This window comes from Anolis carolinensis, chromosome 2 (assembly GCF_035594765.1).
Source record: "Anolis carolinensis isolate JA03-04 chromosome 2, rAnoCar3.1.pri, whole genome shotgun sequence".
In the NCBI taxonomy this organism is placed as follows: Eukaryota; Metazoa; Chordata; class Lepidosauria; order Squamata; family Dactyloidae; genus Anolis; species Anolis carolinensis.
Window position 1 is genome coordinate 52,885,296 of NC_085842.1, and position 13,983 is coordinate 52,899,278.

General features: G+C 37.8%; 1 protein-coding gene across 8 annotated transcripts in view; it reads left to right on the plus strand.

Moving 5' to 3' along the window:
* The window catches only part of cntn4 (contactin 4), a 727,084-nt gene that overhangs the window by 556,415 nt on the left and 156,686 nt on the right, over positions 1–13,983 (plus strand). For all 8 annotated transcript variants that reach the window (XM_008105345.2, XM_008105346.2, XM_062969727.1 and 5 more), the window contains 2 exons: positions 2,146–2,248; positions 3,059–3,243. In XM_008105345.2, the coding sequence (XP_008103552.2) occupies positions 2,146–2,248; positions 3,059–3,243 (288 nt within the window). The remainder of the gene's footprint in view (positions 1–2,145; positions 2,249–3,058; positions 3,244–13,983) is intronic.

The window sequence follows — 13,983 nt, forward strand, 5'->3', positions numbered from 1 at the left end:
TGAATCTGCATTATATGACAGTATAGATGGCCCATAGGTAAATCCAGTTGGTTCAGTAGGTCTGCTCTAATCAAGCCTTATAAGTCACAACCAGATTTAGACCTTGATCTGAAGGGCCTTAGAATCAAGGTTTGTTAGTGGATAACATAGGTTTTGGTTGGTTAGTTGCTACTTTAGAATTGTGAATGATATAAACCATGTATGCTTTCTTATGATAGCCAGTTGAAGGAAACAGAATTCTGACATTTGTTTTTGTGGTTTTTGGTGTGCAGTTCATGCTACTGCCTTGAGTGTGTTTTGTTTACATGCAGTATACTTTGTTAATGAATGCATCCCTTCATAATTTCGAAAGATGCAACAAGTAAGTTTTACAATTATTTTCTTGCTGCAAGAAAATCTATGAAAAATGTACAATTTGCAAAGATTTTTCTTGGTGAGGACTTATTCTTCACAAAGTTCACACATGTATTTTTGTGCAGAAAACAATATTTTGTGAGGAAACTGTATTTCTGTACGTAAAGTGAAGAAGGCAAAATACAAACCACATCATAATGCCTCTGGTGTATTAGAGGCCAAGAAATTTAGAACCAGTCATTGCACAAGAGGGCAATAGACGTAGAGACAAGTATTTAAGATTCCTTGTTGTGTTCTTTCTTAGTGTTTGTTCTGTTGGTTCCTCGCTGGAGATTAATAATCTCTGGCTTGACTTTACCATCTTCCATGCACTTCCCCAGTCTCTCCCACCCTCTTTGTCTGTCTGATAGTCAGCAGCAGAAAACATCTTTTCTTCTCCAGATATGCAGTTCATGGTAATAAACTCTTGCTTTAAAAAGCAGAATATGTGCTGTTGTTGATGATCCCAAACACCAGCTTTCAAATAAGCTAACATGATGTAGAGCACTCTCTATTCTCTGTACACAACACGGACTGAACTCTAAAAGCAGCAGACAGTATCTCTCAAGTGATTTAATTCTGAGCATACCATTGTGTACTACAAGCTTCCACAAATAATGGAAGTTTCAAGAGACAAGACTACTAGATTTAATGTACTTTGGATGCTATAGGCAGAGCATTAGAAATTTACTATGGGTTTTTTTGTGTGAGATCTACTTTAGTTACAACCAAAACATAGTAAAATATACTTTTGCAGATAGTACAGCCAGCCTAAAAGCTACAGAATGCCAGCACTATCAACTCCTCTAACCTAACCTACAACACACTCATTTCTTTACATGTGGACATGTCTGTGTGTTGTAGGTTAAGTTAGAGGAGTTGATAATGCTAGCATTCTGTAGCTTTTAGGCTGACTGTACTATCTGCAAAAGGCAGCCTACTACGTAGAACCCAAGGTGTGTACAATTGTATTTCTGAAGGATGTAGTTTTAAGTGTAATCCACAACACAATTCCTTCTATATTGTAATTATAGTCTTTCCCAATAACTGCTATACTTAACCCTTTATTCTTACTATAGTTGGACAAAAAGCATTAAAAAAGGATTAAGATGTGATACAGTTTTCATGCCTTTGACTGTGATTGATGTCTAAGAAATCATATTGAATTAGCTTTTCAAGCCATTCATTGTGTTAGAAATGTGCTGATTTTTCTTAAATATAGAGCCTTTTACCTTTACATTTTAATATCTTTTGTTTGTTTGTTCATTTATTTCAATTCCTGATAAGGTGGATGATTTACTAAGACACTACAATGGAAGAAATGGCACAACCACTGCAGTTCCTCAAATGATGTTCTTTCTTCACATTCACAGGCACTTTGATAAGCCTGCAGTGCTTTATCAACTATTTTTGCAACAGTTGTTTGCTCTGCATTGCATTCTCCAAAAGGCATTGATTAGTTATTAGCAGTTTCTTTTTCAGAAGAAGAATGTACTGAAAAGAAAACGCAAGGAGCTATGATGAGATGTAATCTCAGGCAGATGGCTGAGAGCTGCAAAACAAATTTCCCTCTGGCAGTAAATGGGAGAGGGAGCCTGTGGTGTGCGGCTCTTGGAAGCAAGGTCCTGTTTGAAATGAACAGATTAATTGGGAACATAATGATGTATAAAACAGCCCCAGGTTAGCTCAGGAATACTTGAGGATATGTGATGCAAAATTCAAGCCAATTTAGCATCTATTATATCTTCACAGGAGTGATGGGTGAATATGAGCCAAAAATTGAAGTTCAATTCCCAGAAATGGTTCCATCTGCAAAAGGAACAACTGTGAGATTGGAGTGTTTTGCACTTGGAAAGTAAGTTCTTTGCCTTTCACTCATTTGCAAAGATCATGCCATCAACCATGTTGTGTTTTTTTCTGTTTTGCACAACCTCCATCCATCCTGGTGCTGTTGGACTCCTGGGCTTGGGGGGGGGGGGGAGTTATGACCGTGTGCTATGGATTATTCATTTTGCAGCATAATAGGGATGCCCATGTACATTATTACTTAATGAAGTTTCTTTTGATCATATTTGTTTCCAATTATTTGTGCAAACTAGTTCGTGAACATGATTGGCATTGCGACAAGTCCCCAGCTCTTATCATAAGAGTGAAACCTATGAGTCCCTTGCAGCTTCCAGCAATTAGTAAAAAAAAAAAAACTGGAAGAAATGAAAAATTGTATTTGTATTCCAAAGAAAAACACTTCTTTTTGAATTAGGGGAAAGACATCTAAATCCCAAGGACAGAACTGTCAAAATACACCCAGCTTCTAATTATAAGAAGTCTTTGCTTAAAGGATGATTGAAATGACTCCGAGGGCAACAGTTTGGAAAAGCAGGGAATCGCTGCAAAACTTAATGTATGAATAACAAATATCCCCATATTTTAAATAAATGTTTACTTCTTTGAAGTATCACAGGCTCCCAGAACATGCCTCAAGGTCTATTGAGTCTTAGCTACATTTCAGACAGTTAATGGACATATCATTGAAGGATCATCATTACAATAAGCAATAATAATCTGAATTTGGGGATCTTGATTGAGTATCTAGCTGCTGGTTGATAGATTGCAGTGCAGTTACAAGAATAACTGGTTTTTTCTTTCTGTTGTTGTTAAAAAACAGCCCAGTTCCAGCTATCAGCTGGAGAAGAGCAGATGGAAAACAAATCCCCAAAAAAGCTCGGAGGCACAAATCGAGCAGCATTCTTGAAATCCCAAATTTCCAGCAGGAAGATGCCGGCCTTTATGAGTGTGTGGCTGAAAATGTGAGAGGAAGGAACGTGGCTCGAGGCCAGCTGACGTTTTATGGTACCCAGATTATTTATTCACCTGTTTTTCATTACAGCTGACGCCAAAATGTGGTAAATGCTTTGTTGCAATGTCAATGTTGATTTTTCTCTTCAAATTTTGTCTTGCAAATTGGACTGCTCACCAAGTGTAATTTTATATAAAATAAAAACCTCTGAGACAGGCATATTGATTGAGGCTGTGAAGTGAGAGCAAAATGAAAATGTATGTTGTCAGAGGTGATTGGTCCAAGTAAGATGTAAAAGATGTTGTAAAGCAATTTCCCTATCTCACTTCTGCATTTGGCAGAACACAATAGTCTCCTCTGATAAATTTTGGCTTATGTTGCACCATTGCTCATTAATAAAGTCCTAGGTTTTAGCCAGTTTTTTAATACGGGTAATATTTTTGAACCGTACACTCAGTTGAGGAAAGCTAAATATAAAACCTGCTGTTGCTGTTGTCTAAAACTTGTGATAGCTATACCTATCGATCTGCAAGTTAGGCCTCAACCAAGAAAGGGAACCAGTTTTGTTCTAATTTGTACTTCTTTGGATCCACACAAATGCTTGCTTTGGAGAGTGCTTTCCCTTCTCTTTGTGAAAGAGAAACTATATTATGGAACATGTGGTAGTGTGATGTAGTAATCTGAGTGTTGTACTTGGACACTGAGAATCCAGGATTTGAATCCCCTCTCAGGCATAAAATTCCACTGGGTGGCCTTACTAACATCTAAAAACAGCATTAACAACAATCATAGCAGTCCTACCACAACTACAAGCATCTTGTCATTTGATTCAGCATGCAAGATTTCAATTCTCCTCCTGAAATGAGTAAATGAAATGGACAAGTAAACAGTTATAGTACCCCAATGGCTGTTCAGTTGATGTCCCTGGTTATGGCAATTTTGAATTTATGAGAAGTATACACAGAGCTACCAACTCCTTCCCGATTATCGGATAACCTGATGGGATACACCAGTTCACTGCTAATCAAGATGTCCACATACAATGGATTAAATCCACTTACTAGTTCCAGCTAGAGAAGAGTAGTAAGCCATTGTTTATGTAAAACCCGTTTACTCTGTGATTCTCCTTTGGTTGGAAGTTGTAGTTTGATGAGGCAGCAGCACTCTTGGGCAGAGAAACCTAAAGACTTTATAAGACTACAATTCCCTTGATTCCATAGCATCGAGCCTTGGCAGTTAAAGTGGTGTCAAACTGCAATCATTTTAGATCAGTGCAGTGATTCCCAGCGTTTGGTCCTCCAGTTGTTTTGGACTTCAGCTCCCAGAAATCCCAGCCAGCTTACCAGCTGGGAGCTGAAGTCCAAAACACCTGGAAGATCAAAGGTTGGGAACCACTGTTCTAGATGCACCTTTAGTTATGTTTATCATCATGACATTTACCCTTTAGTGGCATTGGGGCAAATATTTAATATGTAGGACATAAATCCAATTGCTACACTCAGAGTCACTGAATCTGTGGGATTTCTGTAAGTGCTGTCTTACCAATTTGTTTTCTCCAGCTGGAACCAGCAATTGCATTTAGGCATAAGAATGTAAATTTTGGATTATTTTGTTACAGTACAAAAATGAGACATTCAAAAGTTTTCCACTACTGGAGGAGATAACAGGAGGTTGTGTGTTTTTGATGATTTTTGATATTTTTCATATTTCAGGAACTGTCATTTGTGCAAAACCAATTTTTATCCAAATGAAATAGTCTTCCCCCCAGAACATTCTGTTTTTGTGTGAGATAGAATATGTTTGGTGGAAATACATTTTAGAGTTTAAAATACCACAATATTTCTGATCTTGCTCAAGGATAAAATGTCTCACAGAGACAATTTATTGATAAAGTATCTTGGCAGGCTGAGATTCTCCTATTCACTCAGGACAAGAAAGTTTGCAAATATTGTTTACATTCCTTATTATAAATCCTAGGCTAAAATGCTATACACTTCTCACTTCTCACAGGAAGAAATGTCATATAGTGAAAAATGTTGTGTTTCTGTGTGTGTGTTTGTATAGCAAAATAAAACTTTATACAGCGCACCTTTGGGATGCTGTTTTGGTTCCAGGGCCCCTATAGATACCAAAATCCATGGATGCTAAAGTCCCATTACATATAATAGGATAGTAAAATGGTGTTCCTTATGTAAAATGGCAAACCCAAAGTGTTTTTGGAGATTTTTTGTCTTGGAAAATTTTCAAACCATGGATGATTGAATCCATGATTACAGATATGGAAGGGGGAGGCTGTATATATAAATGAAATCTTCCTGCTTTGTACTTTGGAGTGGCAGTCTGTCAGGACAATCCCTGCCATGTAACAGAGGACATCAATTTTCTTCCACCCCAACATGAAATGTAGATACATGAAAGCAAGAGTTTGAATAGGAATGTAACAACAAGATTTGGAGAAGCTCGCCATGTGTTTTGAAACAGTTTCTCCATAGATGTGGGTGAAATGTTGGGGGAGAGTCTCCTGGTACATGGCCATACAGCCCAGAAAACTCACAGCAACCCACTGGAGAAGTTCTGTTTCTGGTGGCCAAATTGCTTGGGACAAGAATATTAAAGAAGGATAACTATTCTGAGTCCTTCCCATGGGCAGTTCTAGATGGACTTCTCTGCCTTGAATTGGGAGGAACAGGCAAGTATGGCTTCCATGGGCAGAGACTTGGCAATAGATCCATAAATGACTGTGAAGACCTATTCTGGATCCACGTGGTCTTTCACAATGAGGACATAGATTTCCAGATGGAAGACAGTCGTGACAAGAATTTGCTTGATGTGCCTTCCTCTTGGTACGTTTCTTCCTTTCACCCTCTATTCATGTCCCTTCCAAAACCATAGCACCATTGACCTCCAGTTACAATGCTCAAGTGCCCAGTTGTTGGTGTTTATATCACATTTTAGGTTAGTTTTAAGCCATCTTTAAATCTCTTTTGTTGTCCATGACATTTCATTTTCCATTCTTAAATTGAGAATAAAATAACTGCTTCGGAAGATGGTGATTGAATATTCAGCATGGCCAGTCCTGCAAAGTTAATGGTGGAGGATCATTGTTTCAGTGCTAGTGGTTTTAGCTTCTTCCAGAATTCCCGCCTGTTGTCCCAAGAGAGTTGCAGGATTTTTCAAAGGCAATGCTGATGGAATCATTCCAGAAGTTGAGAATGACATTTGTAGACGTCCATGTTTTGCAGGCATACAATAGAGTTGGAAGGACCATAATTTTATAAATAAGTATATTGGTTTTCTACAAAACCTAAAGGGTCATAGCTTATCACTTAGTCACAAATACCGTACAAAGACCCATTTGCCTTGGACTTTGGTATGATATACTATAAAAGCTCAAGATTAAAGGACCCAATTTCTTCAAAGGCATTGTAACAGCTTCTATTGTCACCACTGGAGTTTTTTGCTTGATTCATAGCAATGACACGATTTGTTCCTTTTATCTCCTGGCTTCTAATTATTGCTCCAAATACTGGCCTCATACTGTTTCTTTACAGTGTCTGCCTTTTTGTTTTGGCAATATTCGGCTTGTTTAATAGCAGCAGTTACAAAAGCTGCTGTGAATCCATACAGTTTCCCTTTTTAAGTTATTTTTCTTTATCCACATTAACAGAAATCTGGACAATTGTAGGCAGGTCTGTAAGTTTGTTCTTATGTAACTTGTTCTTATTGAACTTTATGTAAGTTGGAACAGGTACGTTTTAAAGTTTAACTCCAGCCACATGTGTGTGTGTGTGTGTGTGTGTGTACACATACACACACACACACATACACACACACTATTTGGATAGCATAGGAAAGGGTTAACATCCCTATTGTGTTTTTTTTGTTTTTTTTTTTTGTTTTTGCTGTTTGTGCCCCTGTTCAGAAGATTTCTGCCCATGTGATAATTAGATTTAAAAATTTGACTTGTAGAAACAAGGACTGATGAGAAAGCTTCATTGGAGACTCCTTTCCTCCATGGTAACTCTTTCAGGAGTGAATTTCCTTTCCGAGGAGCATTGTCTACTTTTGAAGCCTGTTTTATCATTGTTGTTCTTTTACTAATATTATAGAACAACACACTTGTCCACAGATATCCACAGATTCCCTAGGCTACAAAAATTTTACCTCTGAGGATGCCTGCCATAGAGGATTTCCTGACGTTTTGCCTGAAACGTCAGGAGAGAATACTTCTGGAACATGGCCGTACAGGCCAAAAAACATACAACAACCCAATATTATTATGTTTATGGGCTATATAATTCCTTCAGTGCAATTCAATGGTATGTTTCCATCCCAAATATAGTCAAAATGGATGGGGATGGATGGGCCTTGGAACACATATATGAAGGTTGTACTGCATTTATGGTCACAATAGTTCCAGCTATCTGATCAATTGATAGTTAAATCCTGGGGTTTTGGGTTATTTTTCAACTAAAATTTCTAGACCTTACATGAGTATACAGGGTATATCCTGACAAGAGAATCAGCATGGTGTAGTGGTTAGAATATTGGACTACAACTGTGAAGACCAAGATTCAAATCCCCACTTGGCCATGGCAACCCATCAGATGATCTTAGGCAAGTCACATTATTTCAGCCTCAGATGAAGACAAAGGCAAACCCCTCTGAATAAATTGGGCAAAGAGAACTCTGTGATAGATCATCTTAGGGCTGCCATCAGTTGAAAATAGCGTGAAGGTCAAAATTCAGCATTTCATGTTGCTTGGCATACTTTGAATGTCACAGTTTATTCTAGATGATCCTTATTTGAGCTATTTATTTACAAGAGTTAATATTGCCTTTTACTAAATGTTTTAGGGCAGTTTAGTTTCCTTTTTAACACCATTCTCAAAATAATTAGATATAGTTGATATAATCAATTTATAACTCTCTCTTTTGCCCTGTTGATTTCCATCTTTTTTTGTCTCCTTCCCTACACATGCCTTCTTGCTTGTAATTTGTTTTCTAGTTTCTCCTATGGATACATTATCTCTTTCTTCCTCTCTTAAGCTTTTCATCTGTGCCTTTGACACATTTCATTTAGGCCAGAAAGGAAACATATTGCCTGTGTCTTTTAAAACGGTCTATGAAACCAGATAGATTTTCAGGTACATCTCAATGCAGACAGTATCCCTGAAGTTCTTTTTAAAGTTAATACTGTCTAAAGACACAGTTCCATATTTTATCCAGATTATAAATGCATAATTTGTAGTGTCCTGTCCTCATGAATAATTTTACTTTGTCTTTCGGTATGAAAAACTCATTTGCTTTAAACCTATAAAACCATGAAAATGGTAACCACCTTTCATCAAAAAAAATATATTTCTTAATCTGTCATTGTGAAAACTGCCTGTCACAATATCTCATTAATACCTTAAATAATGCCATATAATATGTTAGTAGTAAAGCTGAATCGTATCTTCCTCAATCATTTGTTTTGGTTTGTTTTTAAGGTAGAGAGTATAATTTGGTTGTGGACTAGGGAATCTGAAATCATGGTAATTTGTTTTCTTCCAAATTGTTTCAGCTCAGCTAAAAGTTTGCAATCAAAGAAAGGAACACTCCAAAGTATTTGATACATAAAATCAACTTGTCACTTACTTTCAGCCTTTCTCTGTGAAATATTCTATCATAATGCATCCCTAGAGATTAAAATCTGACTCTAACAGTGTTACTCTGTTAAACTAACTTATCTGCTTCTGTGAATAGTGAGAAATGAAAGGGAAGAAAAATTCAAATTTGCCTGTTTGCTGCAGATAAACCAGACAATCTCCTTTTCGTCAATTATATTATTCAGCACATGGTAACGTTGTTTAACGAGATTGATATATTTATTAAATTTTGGGACTGTGCTGACTCTGATTTTCTTCTGGACTTTGTAACAAATTCTCATATGTAATATCAAGTGGCATGTAAGTGAGCCAGCCCCCTCTGGTAAGTTTAGGGGGCTGGCTAGATGTCCTCTGATCCAGAAGGGCATGTAGCCACACCTTCAAAATGTGGCGTTTGGGCCATCTGTGTGGCCTCAATCCCAAAAAGAACCTGGGCCTGTGTAGAAAGGCCCTTAGGATGAGAAGAGTGTGACTTTTCCAATGTCACCCAGGGGATTTTCATGGCTGAGTTGGGATTCAACCCCTAGTCTCCAGAGTCCTGCTCAAACCATTCACAATACTGGCACTCATGGTTAAAGGCATCCTTTCAGGTTTCAGTTGTAGAAAATAAGTCCCTATTAAAGTGAAATTCTCAACAAAACATCAATACAAAGCACTCTTTTATTCAAAACAAAATTTCAAAAGAGCACTTGATGCACTTTCTTTGTGTGTGTGTGTGTGGGGGGGGCACCTTGTAAGAACTGTCAATTTTTGCAGCATAGCCCAGGTAGTTGAGGAAGAACCTTACTAGAAAGCCTATCAGGGCCAGCATCGTCTTCGGCAGCAGAGTTTGGAAGTAGTGGTTGGTCCTATGAAGATGCCAGCCACAAATGCAGGTGAAACATCAGGGGAAAAAATGCTGATAGAACATGGCCATACAGCCTGAAAACCACACAACATTCCCAAGTAGTGATTATTGGACTGCAGGACTCCTGCAGTCAAAATAACCACTGATTCTTCTGGCAGACGGGCTTTTGAGGGGAGATTGTCCTTGAAAAGTAACTTTTCCAAATATAGTTTTCCACAGTTGACAGTTGGTTTCCTGATATAAATAGCTACCTCCTTCGCATGCTAATCAGTAAACTGCTTCCAAATATCATAGTAATATCTATCCCTCTGTCATCTGTGGCGGAATGAAAATCATACGTAGTTTACGTTTGACCAGTCCACATATCCTTGCCAGATAAAAGATATGCCACACAGATGATCAGTAAAGAACAAGAAGTTTACTCTTTAAAATGCAGAGCAACATATATACAGTCACAGGAACAGTTGCAGTGACTCACACAATGTCCTTTGAGAGAGATTCAGATAGTCCTTAGGTGTCCATGTAAATGGTCTTTTTCCAGCAAACATTTCTATGCTCCTACACAGAAAACTATATGTAATTGTTGCCAAAAACCCCAGGCTCAGTTAGCTTCCTGGGTGTAACCCAACCAATCAGTTTCATGCTTTGCATTTTCAGTTAACACACTCACCAACTGATTTTTACATGCGCTAACATCATCTATACCTATTGATTGATTGATCGATCAATCTGTCTAAATATATGTCTCTCTGTTTCTCTATCATCCATTTAAACACTTTACCTAACCTGTCCTTTATCTTGCAATCCTAGGGTGGCATAGAATGTAAAAAAATTCAAAGCATTTCCAGATTATAAGCATAAGTGACTTGAAGATTATAAAGCATATTGAACAACACAAGAGTTAAAACTACTTTTACAGCCACAGTTCAAGCAACTTTAAATACTACAACAGTTTTATAACCATATACTTATAAAATAAATTAAATTCTGAAATCTTTGATAAAATGCCATGTTTTGGGTCGATAACAGAAGAAAATCAGCATTGATACCCATCAGATGTTTCAGATAATTAGGTTCTTTAATGTCTAAAATTTACAAATAAGCTGAATTCAAGTTGGTTCTTTGGTACTGCATTGTTCTCAAGTTCAGCACAAATCTTCCAAAAATATGCAGTAAAATGTATACTTTTTTAATTTCTTTGGATTGAATAGACTGTATCCCACTCACAAGTGGCCACATGACACACATCTAGTGGCAGATAACTGCCTACTAACCTGAAGGCAATCCAGTGCAAACTATCATAATAGTCAAATGTTTATTTCCAAGACTAATACAAAGATAGTGCCCTTTGGAGAACAAGCATGGACAAACCTTTTCACATTGGGGCTGCATTGCATTATAAGATTTGACAGGCAAGCCAGGCCGGGAGGGAAGGGAGCATGCGCTGGGGATGTGCGGACAGTGGTGGATGGGGGGGGGGGTAGAATTAGTGTGTCTGATGCCCACTTTAAATGATGCAGCTCAAGGCTATGGAATCCTGGGAGTTGTAGTTTTTAAAGGTCTTTAGCCTTCATTGCCAAAGAGTTCAGGTGTCTGAGTGTAGGTATCAGGAGAGCTCTGGCCAGCCACATGTGACTGGGATGGCTCCCTTCTCAGCATGAGGACATGGCGGCCTGCCGTATCCTCAGGTTGAGAGGAGGGTGTGACACATGGCTGCCCAGAGCTCTGGAGCCAGAGGAAGAAGCCCAACATGGGCCACAGTTTGCCCATGCCTGCTCTGGAATCTTGTAAAGCATTAGAAATTCAACAGGACTGATTTCCTCACTTTGCCTTCCTTGCTACCATTTTCTTTTCTGTTTTCAAAACGGATGTTAAAAAGTTAATCCATTATGCTAATGCTTCTTTTCCTCCCTTCTTCTTTAAACTATTTATTTTGTACTTCTGTATAAATTATGCCCTTCAGTGATTATGTTTCAATTATCAGTCTAAATCCATAAAGGAGGAGTGTTCTGAATGCTCAACTGGTGAAATCCATAACCTCCCCAGACTTTAAATCCAAGAACTCCATACGGAACAACCATTGAAATTAAAGCAGAATAAATGTGCTGTAATTGAGTAGTGTGAGAGATATTTTAATTATCATGATATTAGTGGACACTTTCGCCTTCTGTTGCAGGCACAAACTAATATGCCAACTAAACAATGTCTGTAACCTATCCTATCTAGCCCTACCCTAGTGTACTCTCTACCTACCCCTTTCTTCTTTCTGAGGTGTATCTATACAGTAGAATTAATGTAGTTTGGCACGGCTGGGTGCTATGGAATTCTGGGAGTTGTAGTTTGGTGAGGTACCAGCACTCTTTATTTATTTATTTACAGTATTTATATTCTGCCCTTCTCACCCCGAAGGGGACTCAGGGCAGATCACATTACACGTATAAGGCAAACATTCAATGCCTTAACATAGAACAAAGACAAGACAAATTCGGGGCTCCGAGCTGGCCTCGAACTCATGACCTCTTGGTCAGAGTGATTTCTTGCAGCTGGCTGCAGCTGGTTGCTCAACAGCCTGCACCTCAGCCCGGCCCAGAAGGCTAAAGACTTTTCAGTACTATAGCTTCCATAATTCTATAGCATTGAGCCTTTGAAGTAGTCTCAAATTGCATTAATTCTACAATGTAGGTGTACCATAACTTATCCTACCTGACAATTCAACAGCCAAGCCTTTTCTTTTATATTTTTCTCCCCTTTCATAGCATTCCAAGAGCCATGATTGCCTGGCTTGTATAACCCAATCTCCCATTTCTCTTCACACATAGCTATTGTGACATTACAACTTACCAATACATCAGTTATCCACCATAAATGTTCAAAGATATGTGCGATTCCAGGTGGCTTCAAATTTAACTCCAGAAGGCTTTAAAACATCCATTTTTCCCTAAAGAGATCTATTGCTTTTGTATGTTACCGTTGTGCTGGATTTTTCATTGCCACTTTACAAATTGAAAAATGTAGGTTACATGGCTGAAAAGCATTTGTGTTGTCACAATTTGTGAGAACTTTTCTTAAGGCTGAGAAAGTATTTTTTTAAAAAATAACAAGAATTCTGTCACATCCAAGGACAGACGGCTGAATAGTGTTTTTGTCATTATAGACTGCTTGGGTAAATATTACACACTTCGCAATAGGTGAAAGATTGCCTTGAACTTGGGAATATGTCCTTTACCAACTATTTTGAGACAAAACTTTCAAGCTGTAGGTTACTTTCTCCCTTGTGTTTTTTTGCTCTCATAAGGCTTCTTTTTACATTACTGAGGAATTTATGTGATACAAAATATTGCATTCTTTCCAAAATAATAAGAAAAAAGTGATTATCATCTCCCTCTGCCTTCTTCTTGCAGTATTTATCATTCCATTTTTTTCCTGGACTTCAATCCAATACACTTTTACTAATTGAAATCAGTGTGTTTTTCTTCTGCATAAACATCTATAAAATTGTGTTCTCTGACATATTTTCAGTTGCTAAACAAAAGTACTCTTTAATTTCTTTTTGTTGGAACTGGATATGAAAGAACCAGTGACGTTCGGCTGTTATTAACATTAACCCCTGGTAGGATTAATTCTCCCAAACAGAGCTATTCAAATATACTCTTGGTGTTTGAACATTGTTGAGTTTATCGGCAGAAGATGCTGATAGCCAAGATGGATTTAAAAGCATCGTGTTGGAATTCAACCTGACACTTCTTGTTTATCAAGCTTTTTCTTCTTAATTCTATTCTTGTAAGCCTCCTTCTGATCTCATTTAAAACCCCTGGGGAATTTTTAAAGTGGATGTCCTTTGTTGAAGAAATCTGAAATTGTTTTATCTGATTATCTGGAGCTAGGTTATTTAAAAACACCCTGGTTCATGGAGACCTCTGCTGGTATAAATATATTCTTTTTAAGTGTTTTGAAACGATTGTGTGGCTGTTTTTTGGGTTTTGTTTTTTTTTTTACATTTTTGTCAATATCACTTATGCTCCAAGTTCTTATACGGGACTCCCAAAGATCTCCTGTCTAAGGGACTGTGTTTAACAGTCTCTCCAGTGTGGCAGTCTGAAGAAACTGCTAAACAGTCCCTATTCACAGTGACTTGAATTTGTTATTTATAAACAAGGTGATACATTTGTCTTAAACCAGAAATATTTTTTATTGGAGATTACATAAAACAGACTTTAGGAAATAATGCCTGACTGCTCACTGGAGGGAAGGATATTAGAGGCAAAGATTAAGTACTTTGGCCACATTATGAGAAG